At 40.2% G+C, this 24,436-nt stretch overlaps 2 protein-coding genes across 2 annotated transcripts; both read left to right on the forward strand.

The window, feature by feature from the left end:
* The first annotated feature begins 612 nt into the window (after positions 1 to 612).
* Positions 613 to 11,990, forward strand: ppp2r2ab (protein phosphatase 2, regulatory subunit B, alpha b). The gene is made up of 10 exons (XM_020601043.1): positions 613 to 944; positions 3,598 to 3,666; positions 4,727 to 4,824; positions 5,137 to 5,302; positions 5,758 to 5,870; positions 7,713 to 7,890; positions 8,901 to 9,065; positions 9,250 to 9,419; positions 9,969 to 10,060; positions 10,451 to 11,990. Exons 1-10 carry the CDS (start codon positions 938 to 940, stop codon positions 10,728 to 10,730), a joined length of 1,338 nt encoding a protein of 445 aa, XP_020456699.1. The 5' UTR covers positions 613 to 937; the 3' UTR covers positions 10,731 to 11,990.
* Positions 11,991 to 12,070: 80 nt separating this feature from the next.
* On the forward strand, positions 12,071 to 23,251 carry bnip3lb (BCL2 interacting protein 3 like b). The gene is made up of 6 exons (XM_020601044.1): positions 12,071 to 12,900; positions 16,304 to 16,538; positions 17,853 to 17,931; positions 18,303 to 18,406; positions 18,804 to 18,953; positions 21,693 to 23,251. Exons 1-6 carry the CDS (start codon positions 12,843 to 12,845, stop codon positions 21,739 to 21,741), a joined length of 675 nt encoding a protein of 224 aa, XP_020456700.1. The 5' UTR covers positions 12,071 to 12,842; the 3' UTR covers positions 21,742 to 23,251.
* The last annotated feature ends 1,185 nt before the right edge of the window (positions 23,252 to 24,436 follow it).

The following is a 24,436-nucleotide window of genomic DNA, read 5'->3' on the forward strand; positions in this document are numbered from 1 at the left end:
TCTCTTAGCATACATACTTCTCCTGTTTCTCTAGGCTTCTATCATGTCATTAACTTAAAGTCAGAGACTGTCTTAAACATAGTCTTACAACACAGCCAGTGTTGCCAAGTTGCAAAATATTAAGCTGGATCCCACCTTGAAAAGCATGAAGCAAATACAATAAGGAACTGAGAAGCATTCAACAACTTTCCTTGTGGACTTTACAAGGAATGCAATCTTTCATGGTTTCTTACATTGTAATGAATAAATGTATAGACAAGTATCTATAGCCTGTTGTCTATACAGGTAATTTATGTGTGTATTTGTGGAAAAGGTATGTGTAGTCAGCTTAGACTTAATATACACATACAATGTGAGAAAGCTTTCATATAAAAATAATATGAGCACAACTTAAGGTCTAAGAATTGGATAAGGTTGGTTGCTACAGTGTCAGTTTGTCAGAAGAACTACACTGTGCTTTTTCTTCTAAACATCAGAAATGTGAATACTTCTGTAAAGTTTGTATCAAGTAACAGTAAGCTAAGAGGATGCTAATACTCTATCCATAGTTGCCATCAATGGTCACGCGCGTACCTGAGGCTCTTGCCATTCTGTACGCACGCATTATAAAAACCCTCTGGGTCACGTGCGAAACGAGATCGTAGAGGGGTGGGGAAGAAGTGACTTGTGGGATGCGAAGTAGCCGGCAGCAAGAGAAACAGAAGGGGAGAGTGATTCATATACAGAGCAACATAACAGAGAGGGAGGAGCAGGAAAGTAATCGAGAAGAGTATTGCATTAACTGGTGGTACTGTAAATTTAGCACCGGATATCAAGATTTGCGCACACAGACAGCAGAGATTTAGCGGAAGGAAAAGTTCAGATCCCACGAGTCAGCGCGTGGGAGTGGGAAGCAGGATCGTGACTGACTGAGGCAAGCGCCACTGTCTGTCTCGTCATGGCAGGTAATTTAATCATTACACATAATCAGTACGCACAGGGCGGTGATTTTACAAGGCGACCCTGTCCCAACAAGCTCTCTGCCCCGACGGTAGCAAGATTTCACTGACAGAGCCGAGTGTCAGGTTAGCTAACAGTAACAAGCTAACAAAACTTAGCTAGCGTTGGTGCTAACGTTAGCTTGCAAGCAGACTCGAGTGTCATCGGTCATCTGGCCTGTCTTGCCGGCTAAAGCTGGCTAGCCAGCTGCTGCTAGCGAAGGATAGCTGTTTACCATTGCCACTATTCCGGGGCCAGTCTCGTTAGCTAGCTCTGCATACCATGTTAGTCAAATATAGCTATCCGTAGCATATAGAACGTTCAGTTAACATGCTAACGTTAAGTTATCATAGCTCTAACGGCTGATTCGCAGACTTGTGCACGGTTTTTATTTAAACTATTTGGTCTGATAGCAAGATTGAAAAATAAAAACTGCTAGGTGCAAAATGATCAGTTTCCATTCCACTGCACATATTTGTCCAACATGCTTTGACTGGCTTGTAAAGCTAGCTGACGTTAGCTCAAACTTTGACATTGCTCACATGCAGGCTAGCACCCTGGGCCTACTGCAGGCTGAACAAGCTGTTAACGCTTAATATTATGAGCAATTTCTCACTTAAAGCACTGAAGAGTCAGAGCTGGTCTATGAATGTGCTTCAGTAGAATATTTTCACCCTCACTTAAAGCCATGATAGACAAGGATTTGTCTAGACTAACGTAGCGTTTCACATTTATTCATTCAGCTGATACTTGTACAGTGAATGTAGAATTGTTAGAAATAAATGCGATTGGGCGGGGAAATTAACACCGGGGCATTGCACAATACTCTGTTACTGAAACTGATTGCTGAGGTGTTTTGCCTATCGAAACACCAGTTTGCTTTGTGCTGTTTTCTTTTGCCAGGGATCCTGGCAATCTATGAAAGTGCTAACATTTTGTCCTGGCCACTACCGACCCTGTCTTAGTGACTCATAAATGTCCTTGGTTATTCTTCAGAGCTGTAGACATTGCAGTCGACAAAACAGACCAGTTTTAATTGTGTAATAACAGAGGAACAGCTTCACAGAGCAATAGAGAACCTGTTGAGGCCAGTGATGGAAATTATTATCAAACAAGGCAGAATATTGGTTCTTGTTGGTGCTTAACAGTGGAGCCTGGGTGTAAGAGCATCTCCTGCTGGCCTAACAGTTGCCCTGATATAAAGCATCAGAAATTAGAGAAATTTAAATGGCTCCACAGATAATGATTTGATGGATGCATTTATAGGCTACACTCAGAGTATTCAAAATCAATTTAAAGTAGCCTGTATTTCACAACATTGTAAACTAATGTTGGCTACTTAATGTACCATAACACAAGTGGTTTTGTAGGTAACTTGTATAGAAGCTAATTCTTTGTTAGCTTAGGGAGAGATGAAAGACCTTTTTATGAGACCAGTTTCATTTTTGTTTGGAGGCTAGCCTTACAGAAGTTATGGCACATATATGATCATACAATTTTTTGTATCCGGTCTGTCTGTAGTTCCAGCAATATTTCAACTATGCCAGAGAGCGAAAGTACACTAAAACTAAATCTTTAGGAGATGCTTGTGTGTATGTGCAAACAATACCCAAACACTCTGTCAGTATGTTTTGACATACCACTCCAGTTATTCCAGAGGCACTCACTCGCTCACCCCCATTTCCCGTCTCCGCCAAACGATCGGTGCAGCTCTAATATAAATAGCCTATATTATAATTAGAAAAGTGTTTGGTAGCCTAACTGTAGCCATTTGTTTCTTAATGAACAAAACTGAGGATATATATACACACTAATGTTAATAATCTTTAAACAACTTAATGCTACCTGGAGTTCACTGGTTAGAGGCTCAATATCCATTGGACAGGGAAACCTGATGCCAGCTCCTCCATCCTCTGCATTGGAATGTGAACAGTGACAAGCATGTCATCCAATATTTTGAGGAATTTGAAAGTAACTGGACTAGCCCCACTTGTTTTGTTTTGATGTTTGACCACATAGTAATTTTAATTCAGGATTTTCCACCGTTCCACTGTTAGGCTAGGTGTCGGGAAGCCAGTTTCCCATAACTTCTCCACACAGATTTGAAGAAGTCGGCATTTCTATGCTTTCTCTTTTCATTACCAAAAGACAAAACTCTGTCTCCTCATTGCTCTTAAAGTTAAATGCTGTTGCTGCTGACATTGCTTGTCTTTATTTTCAGTCACATGGATGCTCCAGCCATGCCTGCACAGATGGACTGGAACAATAATAAATCTGGATAAAACGTATACATGCAACAGTATCCTGGTTTCTTTCGGAGTACTCCACCTTGTATTTTTGGGTTTTCAAAACTGGGACAAGAGCTTATCTGGCTTTCTAAAATTGGGTTATGATGTTTACATGCACAAACTAAAAAAATTAATACTTCAAAAACCCGATCATAACTGGAATACTCATGTCCATGTAAACGCAATTATTATCATCCAAAAGTTTGACACCTGGTCATCTTCGCTTAAGAACTGAGACTAGAAAGCTTGAAATTGAAGTATATTTAACTTGTAACTTGTCAGAATTTTACTTTTTTTTAATTTATTTAATTTATTTTTTTTATCTGTGCAGGACCTGGAGGTGACATGCAGTGGTGCTTCTCTCAGGTGAAAGGAGCAATCGATGATGATGTAGCTGAAGGTATGAGCACTGCCAAAAATTGATAGTTTATAAGCACAGATGGGAAAGTGGCTGGTGATGGAGAGTGAGCTATGCAGTGAGAGTGAAAGCTTATCAGACACTGCACAGTGTGAAAGCTTATCAGACACTGACCCCCCCCCGTCTCAATGACTGCAAGATGAACAGTAGTTAACAGCAGCCTAATTATTATATGTGCTTAAGAATACAGTTTCTCTTGGCTGTGTTTATCAGATGTTTATCCAAATCTTCAGGTAGTATAGCCTAGTATTTTGTGTCTTACATTGTCTATTTTCAGTTAAATGGAAGACATTCCAGCTGCATCACAGTAATCCTCATGTGTAAAATGGTACATTTTACATAATATATATATATAGGATCTTATATTAGCCATTAATAACTAATGAGTTTTAATAGTGCAGGTAGTTGCTTTACTGCTGCTGTTGGGTGTTGTTTGTAATAGAATTTGTAATGGGCATTTCTGTTTTTTAATTTCACAGCCTTAATTGTTAAATTAATAGAAGGATTAGTTTGTTGCTGACATAACTGACAGGCAGTTTTAATTGTGTCCTCTGAAGTAGCCGAGGCTCTAGCTCAGATGTGCTACCCCCATTGTTGGGCCTCGGGGACTACAGCGTTCACAAAGACCTCAATCTACAGCTTTTTCCACATTGTCTTCTGCTCCACTGAGCAACAATGGGTCAACTAAGTATGCATATTTTTGTGAGCAAGCTTTGGATAATAAAGCAACAATCTTCTCCTGAGGGAGATGTGTAATCCTGCCTGAGGGGAGAGAGGGAGAAAAGGGGAAAAACTAGGTTACTGATCATTTTCCGTTTGCCCTGTGTGCTCTGACATCCTTCCTCATCTCCGGCCTACATGCTCGTCCATCTAGTGCGATCGGAAAAGACGAATCCAGAGTTAGATGGCAGGAACTAAGTGGTCCCCTGTCTTTAGTATTGAAAAGATGTTGATGGGTTTCTGTATACCAATTTGAAATTTGAACATGTTTCATATATAAAAATTTAAATGCCTATCTTGTGTGTTTGTTTATTTTTTGCAGCGGACATCATATCCACAGTTGAGTTTAACCACACAGGGGAGCTGCTGGCCACAGGAGACAAGGGGGGGCGTGTAGTCATATTCCAGCAGGAAATAGAGGTACAGCTGCATGTTTGACTCTCAGGTTATCCATTTTAGAAAAGGTCAGCCTTTGACTTGAAGGAAAAAAAAAAAGCTGATTTTATTCTGGAAACTGTTCTCTAAGCAAAAACGTAAGGTGCAAAGAATCTTAATTTTTAACTTGTCATCTATCGTTTGTTCCAATCCAATTGTAATTCTTAGTAAAAGTAGCAGTCATTTATTATTGAAATGATGAGTATGTCTTTTTGGAATTAAAATGATCAAATATAGAATGCAGAAGATCACACTAGCTTGTTGTTGTCTAATGCCAGTTCCTATGATTCTCTGCAGAATAAGAATCACCCTCAGTTCCGGAGCGAATACAATGTTTATAGCACTTTCCAGAGCCATGAGCCTGAGTTTGACTACTTGAAAAGTTTGGAGATAGAAGAAAAGATCAACAAGATTCGCTGGCTTCCTCAGAAGAATGCTGCTCAGTTCCTCTTGTCAACGAACGGTAAGTCATTGTGATTGAATACATACCTAGATTAGTCTGCGATGTATATCATCCTCGATAATGGCTTAATTGTTTTAACATTGTGCCAGCTGGGATTATTGAGTATGTCACTCACTTTGCAAACACTAGTCAAAATCAAGCTTTGAGAGTCCACAGAAAATGCATTGCAGCAGTTTTCACTGCAAGATGGCAAAGTTCCCAGGAATATTCGTGTTAATTATAATAGTGATAAGCAGTGTGTTCTGTTGTCTACCTCAAATGCAGTTTCCAGCCTCACGTCACCTTTCTGGGACCATCAGAAATTGGTAGACGACAGGTGTGGCACTGCTCAAAAAGTTAGTACATGTTGACCCCGTCAGTGAATGGCAAAAGTGCGTGGTTGTCCTTCAGAAAAAAGAAAAAAAAGCTGGTTCTGCTACTTGAAGTATACGTATTTTCTTTCTGATCTCTGACAGATAAGACAATTAAGTTGTGGAAAATCAGTGAACGAGACAAGAGACCAGAGGGCTATAATCTCAAAGAGGAGGATGGACGCTACAAAGACCCCAACACTATCACATCATTGCGGGTAAGCACTTAAATCAAACACAACCTGAGAGGTATCTCAGAGGAAGGTTTACTTATCCACAGCTGGGTTTCTATGCAGTGCTTTGTATCACAGTAGCAGAAAGAGAAATTAGGTAAAGTGGCTTTAAGAAATTAAGAGTATTGGAAGTATTAAAGTCTTGTTTTACTTAAGTTGTCTCACCCCCATGTTTGTTCAAAAATTAATGTTAATTCCAAACATTATAAAGTAGAGCTAACAATATGAGGATTCAAATACTGTAGCTGATGGTAGTTTGGGGAGCACAGTGCTGCCCAGCTCACTGGTTTTGCTTTCTTTGGTGATGCAGGCAGTTCAGATTTCCTGCCATGTGGCTAGGATGCCAGTTGAAACTATATACGTGTATATATTAAAAGGGGGCGGCTGTGGCTCAGGGGAGAGAGCGGTTGTCTCCCAGTCAGAAGGTTTGTTGTTCAATCCCTAGTCTGCATGTTGCAGTGTCCTTGGGCAAGACAGTGAACCTCTAGTTGCCAGGCAGCGACTGACAGCTTTGTCATCAGTAAGGAATTTCCCCAAGAGGACTAATGAAGTGTATAAAAAAAGAATCTGATAGGTCTACATTTTTCAGGCCTAACTGGTGTGACAACACTATCGAGTAAATCTCTGTCTGTACATGTTCACAAAATCCTGAAAAGATACCTCATCAAGCAGAATACCTGAAACATCTGTGTGGGTGTAATGTAGGTGTGGTGGAGCTTTACCTCTGGCTACTGTTGATCAAAGTCAATCCTCACAGGTAATATTTGTGTAATCAATAGAAGATACAAGAGGTGAAGCCTCTATTTTATAGAACCTGCTCTTTATCTTAAATATGCATTAACTGATAATTTACACATTGTCTGATAAATCAAGTGCAAGTGGTGCAAGATGACAGGATGAGGTGGCTCTCGGCTGTACCCCCCAAACAATGACACTGCTGCAGACACCCCTATTGTTATTCAAGCTTCTCAACCCTGTTGTCAAAGCATTGCCTGTAAATTAGCCCCACCTGCCACCTCTTCAAGGTTGTAAGAAATATTTTTTTTGAGCCGCAAGTAGTCACTTCATGCAACCGCCCATGGAGGAGCTCTTGGCATTTGGCAATGGCCAAATGTCTGAAACGGTGGCTGCCAGACCAAAGAGGCTGCGTTATATTTGCAGCCAGACATCTGTATTTTACCTGTTTAACCTTGCCATCACTAGGAAGCAGGATGTGATAGGAGGGACAAAGAGTTGTTAGGAGCGGCTTATGGTGTCAGTTTGTTTTGACTCTTGCTAGACCATCTAATGGCAGAAAAGAAGTTGGACGGCTTTAAATTTTGGGGGCTAGATATAATTGTTTCCACATCCCATGGCAATCTTGGATGCAAAACCGGTTGTGTTAGCAGTCAGGAAGGGTTACAAGTTTGGCAAAAATAACCATAACTTGCAATCTGTGCTAATACAGTTCTTGTTCAAGCTCAGTTCTGGACTCCTGTAATAGCTGTGCACCTTCTGGACACACAGTTCAGTCATTCAGCCAAAAAGAAAAAAGCTCACGGTTTACTGTTGTTGCCACATAACCTAAAGAAAGGTAATTGAGGTTTAAATAAAGGCACAACTTTTTTAAGAGAGATTCTTCGTGGTCCTTCTTTGCCAAATCTCATCATCAGACACACATGAGACAGACTACTGATAGAGAGGGTGTTAGTGCTTGCCACAGTATTTTATCCAGCGAATTAATCACATAGAATACTGTGTGACGCATGCCCTGATAATTAAAATCTATAAACTTTGTGATACACAAATGCGTTTTCAGTTCATGTGCTTTGTTCATTCTTATATCAGGTACCAGTTTTAATACCCATGGACCTCATGGTGGAAGCCAGTCCCCGGAGGGTGTTCGCCAATGCTCACACCTACCATATCAACTCTATCTCAGTCAATAGTGACAATGAGACTTACCTGTCTGCAGACGACCTCCGCATCAACCTCTGGCACCTCGAGATCACCGACCGCAGCTTCAGTATCCTTCCATGCATGCATGTTTGTCTGCCTAATAAATGCCCGCTTTTCACATATTAACCCTATAAAACCATTTGTATCATTTGATACATGAGGTTTCTGAGCAAAAAAAAAAAAAAAATCACCAAAAATGCCGCATGTATTAAATGTGATACAAAAGAAATAGAAATAATCTAAATAATATGGCACCTCTATTCCTATATGCCTGGACTGTCTGTCTTTGCATATATGGCAAATAAAAATCTTGAATTTTGAATCATGAATTTTATTTTGGATTTTGTTAAAAGGTTTAATAAACATCTCAGTTCCAAAAAATTAGAATGTTCTGGCTATGTTTTGATATGTTGGGCTTTACAGGGTTAAGCATTAGCATTATAAGCACAGTGTGTAGAGAGTTAAAAAAAGGTGGTTGCTAACAAGTGGCTAAAGGAGACTACAGAGACTGTGTGGTCGAATACGAAGACTCGTCTTACTCACCACCCCGCATTCACAGCCTCATTATGTTTAAACTTGCAGACTATTCTAACAGACACGGCCATGATCACTAGCTCAGGATACGCTAGAGGAAAGGATTTTGTAGAAGAGGCAAGTGTGGTAAATCAAATTACAAGCTGTGGTGGTGACACTGAAGTCATGGGGCTGTGGTGTAATTAGTATATAGCCTAAAACAATAGCTTTTTACTTCTGGCAATTGTATATATGCTGCAAAAATCATAAAAAATTGTGTTCAATTGTTTCAATTATCTTGCTGACCAAACGTGCAAATGTCATAAAGCGTTGGTTGTGACAGAGTTCATTTTCTGCAATAATCCGAAAGCCTATGGAAAAAAACTGACTGGCCTTTTCATGAGGGAACCAGAGTGATGCTAACTTTCTGGTTGGAATTACTGTGATTTAATTTGGGCCACCAACAGACACTTGCCACTACAGCCTACAAAAATACATCATCCCCACAGCACTCTTTTGTCCTAATCTCAAAAGGTTTATTCCTCTTAACCATGTGCTCTTCAGATATTGTTGACATTAAACCAGCCAACATGGAGGAGCTAACAGAGGTGATCACAGCAGCAGAGTTTCACCCTCATCAGTGTAATACCTTTGTCTACAGCAGCAGCAAAGGAACCATCCGTCTGTGTGACATGAGGGTTTCAGCACTATGTGACAAGCACTCCAAATGTGGGTATCCACTTTGATGACTTTTGATCACCATATCTCTACCACTGCAGGTGGATTAAGTATTGGATGCATTGTGCTAAGCCCCTTGAACTATACTTTAGCTCTTGCTAGACCTGTGAAGAATACATCAGATAGACTTTATACCTTTTTACTCATACTTGTATTATTTGTTTCTCTTGTCCAGTGTTTGAGGAGCCAGAAGATCCCAGTAATCGCTCCTTCTTCTCTGAGATCATATCCTCCATCTCAGATGTAAAGTTTAGCCACAACGGACGCTACATGATGACCAGAGACTACTTGTCAATGAAGATTTGGGACCTAAACATGGAGAACAGGCCAGTGGAGACCTATCAGGTGAGGCTGACAATCAGATGCGCATTGTGTGATGTCCGGCACGTTAAACAAGCATAAACAAGTTTTCAGTAAGTTATCGTAAGCTCTGAATTAACACCATGTGATGGCCTCATTGCCACAGACCTCACAAAGGCTAGAGCAGCAGGTAGTCCAACACCTGAATGGTAGTTTCCATTTAGTTATTTAGTTTCAGGCCTGTGTTGTCCAGTGCACCGTGCAATGTGCATTTCATCTTAAAGTATATAATGGTGATAGTGTTCTACAGTTTATTTTGATATAAACACAATACTAATAAAAGATTTTTTTTTTTTTGCAGTGACCACACCTTTTTGAAACTGTTCTTGTCATTTTACCTAGTAGCCACTACGAGGCACTATATATGTGTATTGTTGCTGTGCGGTGGCTGTTGTATGGAACCAAGTTTGTGTCATTGTGATGAACTGAATATAATAGTAATAGTTTGTAGATAATTTATGTGCAGGTTTAAGTAATAAAGATGTTTCACAGTCTTACTAGTAGCCCCATCATATCTGCCTTTGATCATTACAGGTTCATGAGTACCTGAGGAGCAAGCTGTGCTCGCTCTACGAGAACGACTGTATCTTTGACAAGTTTGAATGCTGCTGGAATGGCAATGACAGGTGAGGACATGCAGGGGGTAAACAAAGGATGCTGCTTATCATTGTTTGAAATGTGACTTCACGATTTTCAAGACTGATGTGCTGATACTTTTTTATTTATTTATTTATTTTTTATACTGTGACAGATGATTTGACCTCCAAAGCTATACTAGTCTTAATAATAATGTAACATAAATACAAAAACTTTAATGTGATGCATCAAAGTGCTAATTGTAAGACAAACTTTATAGTCCACAATCTTTTAAAATGTGATAATTCTGAAATAAGTTACTTTTAAGTTCATTTTAATATCAGCTGCATACATTGTTCACGGAGAACAATAAGATCTTTTATTTATCCACGATTACTTGTGGTAAAGGCTCACATACCTCTCCCATATCTCCCTGTCAGTGTGGTGATGACTGGCTCATATAACAACTTCTTCCGGATATTTGACCGTGGCCATAGGCGGGATGTAACCTTGGAAGCATCCCGAGAAAACAGTAAGCCCATGCAAGTGCTAAAGCCTCGCAAGGTGTGTGCAGGCGGCAAGCGCAAGAAGGATGAAATCAGCGTGGACAGTTTGGACTTCAACAAGAAGATCCTTCACACTGCCTGGCATCCCCAGGACAACATCATCACAGTGGCGACGACCAACAATCTCTACATATTCCAGGACAAAGTGAACTAAACGCTAGGTGAGCTTTCGTGACATCTGGTGCAGGTGAAGTCATGTGTACCACCTGCAGCCTTGCAGCTTCACCAAGGGTGGTCTGTGGTAACACAGCCAATCAGCATCCCTGTCCGTCGCTACTTGGTGACCAGACTTTTGCCACTTTGTTCTAAATGTGGACAGAGGAAGCCTCACTCTTGCCCATCATCAGCCTGTCTGTGGCAGAGTGATATCTGCCTTGTTGTTTAAGTGATGCTGTGCCAGTTTTTTGTTTCCGTTTGTTATGTTTATTTGCCAGCCCACTTACCCTTTTCTTCCCCTGGGGTAACATAGGTAACCGTTTAATTTACTTCAAATTCTGAATACAGACACTTATTTTTATAACTCCCCCACTCGATGGATTTGTGGTAGAAAATTATAAACAATTATTTAGAATGTCCCCTTATTGTCCTGTGCCACTGTAATGTTTATTTTTCTAAGATTTTTTTTTTTGTGTGTGTATACTGTACACATTTTATGGATTCATCTGTATACTGTCATAGTATTACTTGAGTCTCTTCATGTTTCTGCTCATTAAAGAGTCACAAAAGTATGCTCGCAGGAGTTTAAAAAGTGTGAATTCACAGATGAAAAGTCTGAGTCGTACTGCTCACCGTCGCTGTGCCTCAGGCTCCTACTGGCCCAATAGGTCCATACTCCATTTTGGGTTGTTTTGTTTTTTTTAAATTTGTTGTTTCACATTCTTGACATTTTTATGCATCGGTTCCTCAGCTTCCTATTTTCTTCAACAACAGTCTGGTCTAAGAGAGAGCCTATTCAAGGATAATAATTTTGGTTATCATATTTATATTAAAAAGGTTAGAATGTCACCAGATTTGTTCTGTTCTGTTTTGTGGAATGACGCTTAAACATATCTTTTTGAGTGATCCTAAGTATTGTCTTCCCATAGTGTACCACAGCTCTGAAGCAGTACTTTACAACTGGGGAAGCCTTTGATTTGACACTGGATTCTTATTGCACCAACTGAAGTACTTGGATGTCTGTGTTGTAAAACTGCAGTCTGAAAACCATTTGAGGCATTAAGTCACCATTTAAACTTCTGCAGACATTATTACTGCTACTGTATGTGATGGTACAAAAAGCCGCACAAGTATTTGCAGCAGTTGTCTCCACGTCATATTTAAAATGTAGACAGTTCAGACTATACTGATGTCTCTCTAGTTATAACTACAACTGTAATCTATGACAGTGAAGATAATAAAGGAACTACTTTTTGCATTCTTGTGATTTCCTGGTTATTGCTGAGATCTCATCACAGAAATGTTTATACTGAGGCCTCTAGGTAACCATGATAATCTGATTTTCAAGATCACATTTTGGCGAATCTGTAGACCCATGTTTAAGCTATAACAAAAACAGGAGCAGGTGATTTGACTGATTTGGACACATTAAGCTGGAGGAGAAGTACGTGGTTTAAGTCTGACGTGCAATGAAATTATTCAGAGCTCTGCTGGTTTTCATCCATTAAAAATTGAATGCATCTGGCATTCCAGGTGTAAATCTGAATGTGTCCCTGATCTGACCGATGGACATGATGAAAACCAAGCTGTGGTACTTCACCCACTGAAGGTTAATAAAAATCAGCTGATGCGGTGTCTGGTTACTTAAAATCTGCCTCATTTGACCATAGGCGTACCGCGTACGTGGGCGCACGCACGTCTCCTTCGATTACGGTAAACTGAAGTAGCAACCTGCCTTACGAATTTCTGCTTCTAGTCGATAACTAATGCTATTAGTTCATGCATGCTGTAGCCTGTGCCTGTGTTTTTCAGGTCGTTATGTAACTGGGCTTCATCCTCCCTCTTTTGTTGTCAAACAGGGAGGTCTGACGTCATCACCTAGCTCCGGGAAGATCTGAGCGGCTCGCGGTCGCCTCTTCCAGACCAGCTAAGGGACGAAAACAAACGGCAGCGGTGCCTTGGCTCAGCTAACCGCTTGCTGACGGACGGGGCAGAAGGCGACACGAGTCAGCTGTACTATCGCACGTCTGAATGTGTGCAGATAAGGTAGTGCACGTTTTGCACTGACTTGAACCTTTTATGCAACCCGCCCTGCTCACCAGGCACGACCATGTCTGACACTGCTAACACTACTTCCACAGACAACAACGGAGACTCCGGGCTAAACGGTAAGCTAAATATTACCAAATTGCTGCACTGGAGTAGACTGTCATTGTGTTTTCTCTGAGGTGCATGTCGGTGGTCGCGCTGGTATAGCCCATAATATATTTGTTGAGGGTCTTTAATCGTTAAAGGCTGTTTAATTCGCCCATTAATCTTTTTTCCACTGTGTAGCCACATTGAAGGAGGAGGAGTGAGAATGCTATGTTCCGTGTGTTTATTGACAGTGGTTGCACCAATGGGCTTTCAACAAGCTTGAATGACAAGCAAATAAGCCAAACTGATTCGGGCGGATGGGTGGAGGTGGGCTTAGGGCTGTCAACACGGCCAGATGGGGATAAGAACTCTGGCGAAAATGGGGACTGACAAATTGCACGTAGCCTTAGTTGCTGACTTCACAACTAATGAAATCCTTATTAACAACAGGATATAAATATATACTTATTATTTCCAGATTTCAGCACGTATAAGAATATCAGGATTTGTGATTTGAAAACCCCTTTCAGTAAGAATTGGAATCAATTTCTGAATAGGTTAGTAATCCAAATAGCATTTTTACACAGTGCTTTCACTGTATAAATATATCACGTAAGAATTATTTTATTCGAATGGCAAAGGATACTAGACCTTGGCTTGCATAAGCCATTTGAGAGGTAAACAAAGGCTTGTTTATTGCACAGTTTTACTGTCTGACGGGGCTGTTCAGAGAGCTGCAGTGGTTTAACTTTTGCCACATTATGGGATGCCATGACTTGGCATGCTATTTATGGTTACAGTGACAAGGGGATAGACGTTTTGGACATGAGGAAGGTGGGGGAAGTGTTACAGTACACAGCTGTGTAGGAACATGGTGGATGGTCGATTCAGAGTCTAGTCTGGGCAGCAACCAAACTTTACAGTCATTTTTCTTATTTCAGAGACAGAACTTTTTTTTTTTAAATGGGAGCAGATAGCCAGTTTTAAAAATTGACCATGAAGCTTGTGGTTGGTAATGTTTTTACCCTGGTTACACACTTCCTTTGTACATTCAATATGTTAGGCTGTATCTTCTCCTTGTTCTATGAGAAATCACATGTTGCTTGCTTTTGTCAGACACTTTTGTCATTATGTTCAAGTCCTGATGAGCATCTTAGAACAGTTCACCTGCTTATTTAAATATTTTATTAACAAATCTGGTTGGAAAAGGGCTGTAAATATTACAGAGTGATTTTATTTTGTAGGGCACCCCAAAGCACCATCCTTCCACCATTTTTGGTGAACCTATTCTTGCTTTTGGCTGAAAAGCTTAGTGGTTGTCAGATCTGACTGAGTCGGAATAACAATTTATAAGGCATAGAATTTACATTAGCTGTTGTTGGTGGCATTTGTGTGTACTGGACATATATACACTGAAACAGCACACGCTGAGATGCACGTTCAGGGATACCACGCTGTTATCAGTTAAATAGGCCAACAGCATGCCCTGTTATCTGAGTCTGCTATTTTTGGTGTTTCTGGAGCTCTCACATCAGTGCCAAACATTTTTATGTAATACCTGTGATCTTGAGATGCTAGACATCCTCGGCCCCCCATCACTCCTGCCTGAGCCTCAGCATTAAAGAGGTCCCATAGTATCTGGCACCTCTAGACCCACCCAACATCTGATAACACCTCTGTGGCCAGAATGTTCGGAAGCGTCAGCACCATAGCAACACGGGTTTAGTTCATAGAGCAGAGACAATGGGCTGTGGGCAGCAGCTTGGCTAGCAGTCTGCCGTGTAATCCGCAGGACGAGGCCTGTTTAGGGGGGAGCAGTTCACAGTTTGGATAGTGGGTATAACAGTATGATGCCTGTGTAGTACAGCATGTGAACATGATGTGTGCTTACTTTTATGGGGCCATGTGACATGCTCGGGAGGTCCTCTTCTTGTTTATTGTGGTGAGGACAGAATGAGAAGGTGCTTTGAGCTGTATGATATGGGATATTAAAGAACCCTTTTGCCATTTTCCAAATTCTTGCCCTGGGTAACTTGTTCCCCCTCTATATTTGTAACCCCACTCCCGCATGCTGTTTCTCCTCAGCTGCCAGTCTGTGTCAGAGCTGGCATATAAACAGGGAGAGCGTCATATCACAGTCATCTACAAGAAACCACGGCACTTACATGGACATTTACTCTGCTTTGATCACCTTTTTCTTTTCTTCATGTTTGTGCAAACACATTGGAACCACATTGCACCAGTGCTTCTGAATCTGCTAAATCTTGTGCAGATTTTATTGCAGTCAAATTGGGTTTTGATAGGGTTTCTGGTCAGTATACTAGCGGTTCTCTCCGATTTTGTTCTTGGTCTTTCAGATTTCCTCCTGACTTCCAGTTTCCTTATGCTGTCACCTCAGAATTACATTTTGCACTGTAGAAATTGCAAGCTGAGAATGTTTAGCTGTCTTCTTGGAGCCTTCACCTGCATTATGGATATTAACTTTCAGTTTTAGGCTCTTACAAATCTACTTTGAGGAGCCCATAGCTACTGATTGTTCACACAAGGTTTGAAGAGTCAGTTTTTGTTTTGTTTTTTGTTTGTTTGGTTTTTGAAAAGCTGTGAAATTGGCACCAGTTGACATTTTCCAAAGACGATTGTTGACACGCCTCAGGCCTAACAAACTAATTAAGGTCTGAGACTTCATTAAAAGAATGAGACGTCACAGCTCTTGGCCAAACTTTTGCCACAGTGATGTTGTTTGACTTTCCTTCAGTTTATTTAGTAGTCTAACAACACCGTTAACTGATGCTTCCCATTTGCATGTGAGTAATTTTAGTGCAAGACAAAAAGCCCGCTCCTAGCGACATATGAGATGTTGCTCTGAGCAGGATATTGGCTTACTGGTTTATTGACATGACTTTACAGACTTTACACAGTCTCTATTTTGGCAGGCAATCCTGGTACTTCCAGACATGCTAAAAGTGATAAACTCTTGGGATAGAGTTTTATGATACCTAATCTTCATCTTATAACATGCACATGTAGTCCAGCTGTTTACATAAAAGCAAATGAAGCACTATCTTGTAAAGTAGGCTAGTTGTTGCCATCCCATGCCAAATATTTAAGATATGTTATCAGAACAAATAAAATGGGGGAAAAAAAGCAATTCAGATAGAAATAGGGTTTGATGTAGTCTCTCTGAGTGGAAACTCTGGTAGTTTTAGCATTTTTTTCTTCCTCAGAGGATTTCAGTAAGGGGACATTTTGCAGTGATTAGTTTTGCAGAGGGCAACAAAACTTTGAGGTGGAAAAATGGTTTAAACCTGCACCTTTTTAAACATGTATTTTATTACTGCTAAAAAAAAAAATAACTAAAACCAGAAACACTGAATGCTATACTGCAGTGATGGAGGTGATTGAATCAGGGTTCTGCATTTCTGTTTCACCCAACAGGTTCCTGGGTGGAGCTGGAGATGAACAGAGGTGCAGCCGACTTGTCCCAGTCATCCTCCACAGGCGGCCTGGCCCCAGCCCTCCTGCCACTCACTCAGGTGGAGGAGGAAGAGGAGGCCATGGTGGGGGGGTTAGAGCATGTCCCATCCTCGTCCTCAATCCACAATGGAGATATGGAGAAAATCCTGTTGGACGCCCAGCACGAGTCGAGCCGCAGCAACTCCTCCTGCAATAGGTAATGTGTTTGATTCAGTTGTTCAAAACAGACAAGAGGGCTCAGGAATTGTCACCAAGACTGAAAAGTTGAAACAAAGTTTTCCTTATAATCTTGGATCTGATGTAAAGCTCCAGGAAGAAACCTGTTTGTAGCATCTTGCTGTCTGTCCCCATTAGTGGTGTACTGTAGCAGAAAACAAGTAGAGGTACCAAATTAACAATGCAGAGTACACATAATCAATTGAGAATTATCAAATTGTTGCTCATGTGATCAGTGTCTTATTAACAATGTAATAATAATAATTACCTGTTGTAAGTCTGTGTAGGTTGTTTCCCAACTGCCTGTGGTCATGAAATCAACTTTTACTAGACTTTGTTTTATGTTTGCTTTGTGAAAATTGGTAAAAACTGAAAATTATCTTTAGTTGTTAAAATGCAGAGAAAACAGCTTAACTGGTGTAAAGAGAGAAATCCTTTCAGCCTGGACACTCGGGCTGTTCATCTTCTATTCAAACTATAAAAGCCCACTGGGGAAACTGTTGCATAAAGATTTCATGAGAGGTATTTAATATTGAACTTGGCTTTTCAAAGTCCACCATTTTCTTAATATTCCTGTGGATAAATCAGGAGTGGCTTCTCTGTCACAGCTGCACTGTCAACATGTTGTCAGCTTTGACTCTGACTCAGGAGCTGATCTGGCTTTTGCAAATAAAATGGTGTCTTCTTCCATTTTACTGAGAAAGTTAAAATAGTCCTGACCCTTCATCTCCCAGCCACATCACATGTACATGTTTATAATGCACAAGGCTGTATGTGATAAAGCAGACCTTATCAGAGAGCTGGTCAGTCAGCTGTCAGTGAGTCACCTGAGGATGTGTTGGAGCATTTCAGTCAGGAGCACTGTATCAGCACAAACACTAACCTTGCACTAGGTTCATATTACACAGAGTTCATTGGGTAAGTGTTTTCTTTACTTATCCCTCTAAGACGCACAGTTAAGTGCACATTATACACACAGTACAGGAGCAATAGGACTTTGCCATGCACTCCTAAATTTGTAAGCTTGTATGACAAGAATGCTAATAATAGAGCTGCTAGTCTTTGGCTACTTTGGGTTTTTGATACACAGGTGCATACAAGGCCAAAAAGTGATTTGTGTTCAAGTAATCACACACTTCATTGGTTGATGAACTTTTGACCTGAGCTGTGTATGAATCAGACATCTCACAACTAATCGGAACCAAATGCTTTCATGTTATAAAGCCTTTTAACCTAGTCATGATTTCATGGCTTTGCTGTTACCGAGGCCTCTAATTTTTGACTTCACCCTCAGCCCTCCTCGGCCTCACAGTCCCCAGGATGATGGACAGATCATCTTTGACGTGGACGCGACTGCCAGGAGGGACAGCCAAGTAAGAGCTTGTGTGCCTCTCAAGTTCTCCATCAGTCTGTTGCCACTGCATCAGTGGTCTCAACAACTGGCCATGAAGTGTTTTGTGTGTGGGTGTTTGTGAATGACAACTACTGCCTGTCTTAAGTTTCTAAAGAGATGGCTGCCACACCCAGTGTGGATGTCTTTCTTTTGCACATCATGAAATGTCACTAGTACTTTTGTTAGGGCACAATAGAAACAAGTCATGCTTGCCTTTATGTAGTTTTCTGTAGTCAACAACTGACTTGAGAATGAGTCTCCGCATGCGTATCCATGTACAAAGTGTTCTTAAGGATTGGTCACTGTAGTCGAAAAGCCTGAAGAGCAAGGTTGCTCTGTGTGTTTCTTTAGTCAGAAGAGGATGTCTTGGACAAGGAGAGGGATATGGACATCCTGATGAAGGACTCAGATTGGGTTGCTGACTGGTCTAGTCGACCGGAAAACATTCCCCCCAAGTAGGTCTCATCTCTCTGAACATCACTGCAGTGTTCCCATGGCAACTGAACCCTCACAGCTACTTGTTTGTCCTGTCAAAGTGGTTAGTCATTATGGCAACAAACTTGGCCTAATGCACAGATAGCAGCTGGCAGAAGTGATCTGTGAAGCCCTGTTGCTAACTTTTGAAGTTTTTTTTTTTAAACCAAATTATGGCTTTGTTATTTCACAAGGATCTGGAGAATGTTACACAATAATAGGAATACCTCGCACAAAAAGAGATGACAAAACTCATATGAGATGCTTCAACCAGTTTTGTTTCATAAATTACCTATTGGTAAGATGCTTCATTGAGGGTCAGGGTTTCAATTATTTTTATTTATTTATTTATTTATTTTATAATTTATTTTCTCCCAGGGAGTTTCACTTCCGTCACCCCCGACGCTCTGTAACCCTCAGCATGAGGAAGACTGGGGCCATGAAGAAAGGAGGCATCTTCTCTGCTGAGTTCCTGAAAGTCTTCATCCCCTCGCTGCTACTGTCACATATCCTCGCTCTGGGGCTGGGGTAAGTAACAAACACCCCAGGTCACCTGTTCAGTCACAGTGTTACTGAGTATACAGCAAAACTGAAAGTAGTTTAATGAACTGATTTCCAATGAATGATCAGCACAGACTTTTCTAAAGGGTCACACTAATATGAATGCTTTTGCAGTCTATAGCAAAACCAGCATTTCCATTATTGCAGAACATTGTCCACTGAAGCCAAAACCTGAGAATGTTTTGTCACTTACTTAAGGGCATGTAACCCAGGTTTATAATAGTGTTAAAAAGTTTGACTATTGATATTAGTGTGAAGGCACTCTTGTTAGAAATTCTTCACATTTCTATATTTCAAATTGTATTGAACATACAGTATCTAGCACTTTTAAAATGTTCCTCAGTTGTTGATAAAGCCCAGCAGAGGGGGCTGTACAGACAGTCAGTTATGCCCCTGTCTGAAAGGCTGCATGTCTGCTTTCTCCCAGGAGCCCTCTCTGTTTGTGATAACACTTGTTTCAGTAGTCCTGACTCCTCAGTCAGATATTGTCACTGCAGTGATACCCCAGACAGTAGTCTTTTCTTGGACATGGTGCATAGAGTGCCATTATCAAACCTGTTGTAATCCCATCATCCTCCTTGGCCATTGTGGGGTTTCTTCGATTAACGTACGTATGTTTCTGTGGTGAACAGATTTTTTAAATGAAGTAATTTATAATGAATATGGTTACAAGTTTTATCATTGATATTTCTGTTTATTTTAACTTTTCATATACAGTATAACATTTTTCTCCAGTTTTCAGAGTTACCTGTTGGCCTGTAGTTCTGGGCTTTGGCGATGACTTAGTTATTTGTTCTTTATGTTTACTAAACTAAACTAAACTAAACTAAACTAAAGATACTGATGTATTTCCATTAGTTTTGGCTGATGTCAGCGTAATGACGCTATATTCATAATTATCCAATATCAGCTTTAACTGTTGACATTATTGACACAGGGTTGATCTAATTACAAAATTAGCATTTTTGGAAACTGCTGTTCTATTGCTATAGTCACATAAAAAGTAATGACACTGTTTGCAATTTCCTTGTTTTCTACATAAATTGGCCATGAAATGTGATCTGATCCTCACCACAGTCACCAATATCAACAAACACAGTATTTCTAAGCTGATAAAACACAAATAGTCATGATTGTTCACGTCTTTATTGAACACAGCTAAAATGATGGTGGTGAAAATGATTAAAACACAGTTTCCGTAACTGGTTGAACCACCTTTGGCAGCAATAACCTCAAGCGCTTCTTGTAGCTGTGGATTAAACCTGCACAATGTTCAGGAGGAATTTTGGACCACTCTTCCTCACAGAACTGCTTCAGCTCAGCCATATTCTTAGGACATCTGGTGTGAACATCTCTCCTGAGGTCATTCCATGTTTCCATGTTGTTGTGTGATTCTCTTTTTATGCCACATGTAGTGCTGTGTGTTCTTCTCAAACAGTTCTACCTCTGTTTCATTTTTTTTGGAGAGCAATGGTTTCCTCTGTGATGTCTTGCCATGGAGATACCATGCCTGTTCAATATATTGTATATTGTTGACTCACAAACAAAGATGTTAATGAACCCTTCAAGTCTTTAGCAGTTACTCGAGTATTCTTTGAACGTTCTGCATTGTCTTTGGAGTGGTCTTGGCTGGGCATCCACTTCTATGGAGAGCAGCCACAATACAAAATCATCTCTTTATAGATGGTATGTCTATCTGTGGACTGATGAATATCTAAAGTCTTTGCAATGACTCTGTAACCCTTTGAAGATCAGATCCCATTCCATGACCAATTGATGCAAAAAAACAGGAAAATGCAAACAGTGCTATTACTCTTGTGACTGCAAGTCCCCTCATGCTACTGTTGTTATATATTTATTATACATAAAATTATCAGTATGTCAAAGAGAAAAAAACTGGACCCTGTTTTTGTCTTGTTTTAGAAATTCAAAGAGAGAACGAACATTGAAAGAACATGTACATTGAAAACCACTCTTTGAAATCAGTATTATTGAACAACTAGTATTATCTATTAGCCTAAACTTTGAAAATCATGTTCTGTATAAAACACTATGTGCAGTATGAATTGATTGCATTTTATAAGGAAAGCAACGTTTTCTTTAACAATACTTTTAGAAGAGTGTCTCAGAATATAGTACATAAAACAAATGCTAACTAGCAAATAAATGAGCTATAGACAAGATTAGGACAAAGGCATTTTTATCAGCAATACAGGAAAGTAGTGACAAAAGAACCAAGCTAAGTTTTTTCACAAATGGCTGACTGTAATTTCAGGAATTCAAATGAAAAATGTATGTCAAAGTTTTTCCATACACAAGACACAGTCATATTAACAATGTACTTGAGAGCAAGAGACAAGCCCTATTCATATTTGGGATTTGACTGATATGTTTTCTCTATATGTCGATTGTTTTTAATTTTCTTCCTGTCCCGTTTTGCTTTCTGGATGACTCTTTCAAATCTGGGGCTCGTTAGCCTTGCTAATATCAGAGCACTCAGGTTTTTCCTCTTTGTATCCAGATGAATTAGATTTAATTCTGTATTACATACAACCTCAGATGGGGACATGTTGCATGCTGCTCACAAAAAAATGCCTTGAGGATAAACCACCACGGTTGGCACAGTAGCGGCAGAGTTTACCAGTCACATTCACGTGCTGCAGTGAGAAAGATGGTGATTTGTAACCTGGCCTACCTTCCCCTCAGAGTCTACATTGGAAAGAGGTTGACCACGCCACCAGCCAGCTCTTTCTGAACCTGAAACAGAAGAAAAGTGCCTGAGAAGCGGCCATCAGTTGCCAGAGAAAATGTTGCTGTCGTGAGAAGATTGCCTGCCCCCGCTTCCCCTCCTTGTCCCTGAGATTTGATATGTTCTCAGGAGAAATGCACCCCTCTCCCCTCCTTCTCCCACCCTTTGTTCTTGATTGGCTGTTCTTTGACCGTCTGTAGGTTTCTCCCCTCGCCCCCTTATCTCCTTCACTCATTTGTACAAGCTTTTCAAAGAATGAATAAGGTCATATTACCCTTTCCCCAGTAACTGGGTTCAAGTGTTTATAGTGGGTAGGTTTTCAGGGAGGGTCGCAGCATTAAACCAAACTCTTCTACCATGCACGCTCTTCTAGTGTGCTTTGATCATCTGAAACAAGGGAGAACTGACCACAGATTGTGCCACCTACATGTGTAGCCCAACATTCTCACGGCTCCAACCAAATTCAACCAGCTATGCGAACTGCAAATATGATCATGCCTTTTGAAAGTAGCCATTTTGATTATCTTTTTTTTTTTTAAGGTAATATTGTCTTTTATTTATTTATTTTACAACTAGCTGTTTATCAAGGCATTGTATTAATGAATGAAGTGGCCATTTCAAATCACAAGCACTCTTGAATGCACTGAGGAAGTCTGGCTCTGTCTGCCTGAAGAAAGATTTAAAAGATGAAAACTAGAAATTGAAATGATATTCTGCCACTGAACTAATATTTTGCAAAGTGACAGTAATTGGAAACCAGGATGTAGTGTGCTGCAGGCAGACTGGGTCTCCCTCTCTGTGCCTATACCAACGGTATTTCTGTGGCTGGGTTTTGGGAGAGAGTGCTGTGTGGTCCAGGAAGATTTTAGTCATCTGTCCAAACTGTTTGTGTCCATGTTGTCCTTCCAGTGAGTCACTTGGTTTGTCTGCATCCTATCTTACTTTAGATTGGGCCAGATATTACATGGTCCTGTGCTCATTGTTTGATATTAGAGTGGAATTTAAGTGATCAGAAAAGATCCGGTACCAAAAAAATTGAAAATATGATTGATAGTCATTTAATTAAAAATGTAGTCGTTTGAATTGACCTTTATACAAGGATCGGGAGTTTTTTATTTTAGAGGAATGATTTATTATCTAGTGGAAAAAATGTCCAATAGTAGCCTAAGAAAACAAGAAGAAGTTGCAGGTGAAGGGAACAGAGTCCAGGGTAGCTCTGAGTTTGGACAGACTGAAGGTACCTGGTGATCATTTTTGCAGTTCTCTCTTTGAGTGACAGATGTGCATCAAGTTCTAATAAGCTGAAGGGAGGATGGGTTTAAACACAGGCAGTTGGTTAGCATGTTCAGTAAGGTCATGTAAACATATGGCGTCATTGAAAGCCTTGATATCAGACATTGACTATACTGTGGTATCTCTGAGGCTGTGATCTGTTCTTTGAGTCAACTCTTCATAACCAGAACTGGTTTAAGTAGCTTTATGGATCGAAAAGGTCAGCTCTCATCGAACAGCAGATCTTCACTAAGGAACTCTTAGAGAAAGAGCTTCAGTCATTCAGGAGTAATTTTACATCTTGCTGATTTGCTGATTATTTTCTTCCTCTAAATGGATTGTTTGCAGAATACTTGGTTAACAGGTGCATGTTATTTGAGATATAGAGCAACACTGTGTTCTAGTGGTAAAGGTGAACCTCACGTTGCCTCTAAATGGAACCTGCAACGTCTTGTTTTTGACACTGAAAATGGGAACACTTGCTCCGTGACTGACAATGTTGCCTTTTCAAAATGTGTTGAATAATATTTGTAATTACTGAATTTGTCACATTTCATGAACATGAAAATAAGTCTTGATAAAGCAAACACAGGATGAAACTTCTTTGTGCTAAAATCAACAAAGGATGTCACAGCCATGAGAGAATTTCTAGTTTTTAAGTACTTAATCTGCAGGTTGCTCATTGACCCTACATTTCCTGTTCCTCTCCTGTTGTTGACAGCTGCCTGAGGCTTCACAGTAAATGTACCTCTCCATAAAATAATTTGCAAGCACTACTTAACTTTGAAGGTTAATTCAATGTGAGGTCTTATTTTTTTCTAACTTATATGGACTCATTAAGTACCAGCAGTGACCGCATTAGGGTCATCAGTCTTGTCTTCATTTCAGCCACAGAGATACTTCAGTTTTATTTTATGCAACATCCATGTGTCTGCCTGAGTTTGTACATGCAGCATTTGAACAAGGTGTTGTGGATTGTTGATTGTTCTTTCCTGTTTGGTTTGTTTTGACCTTTTTATTTCTCTCCAGTGTTGGACAAAGATTGTGAATGCACAGCAGGAGTCAATGTTGACACAGATTGTGTTTAAAAGATGTGAAAATAAATTCCCTATTGTTGATGGCAGGGCCTGATGTGAATAGGAAATGGAAGGTGTACAAAGAGATTTCCCTCTACAGTGATCTAACAGTAGTTATTGTAAAGATTCATTTGCTTTATTTTTTTCCCGCTACATTGAAGAAATTGATAAACATTTTGTCATTAAAGATGACCTGAATGAAGCTATTTGTTGAGTGTGCCTTTTTGATGGTTTTGTTTGAACAGGTGTCCAAATCCTGACTGAAGCAACCAAATTTAAACTTATCTAGTCAATATTGGCACTGACATCCTAAAAGTAGAAAGGAAAAAATATGTTTATGCTTTTTCATAACC

This window comes from Monopterus albus, unplaced genomic scaffold (genome assembly GCF_001952655.1).
Source record: "Monopterus albus unplaced genomic scaffold, M_albus_1.0 scaffold50.1, whole genome shotgun sequence".
Lineage (NCBI taxonomy): Eukaryota > Metazoa > Chordata > Actinopteri > Synbranchiformes > Synbranchidae > Monopterus > Monopterus albus.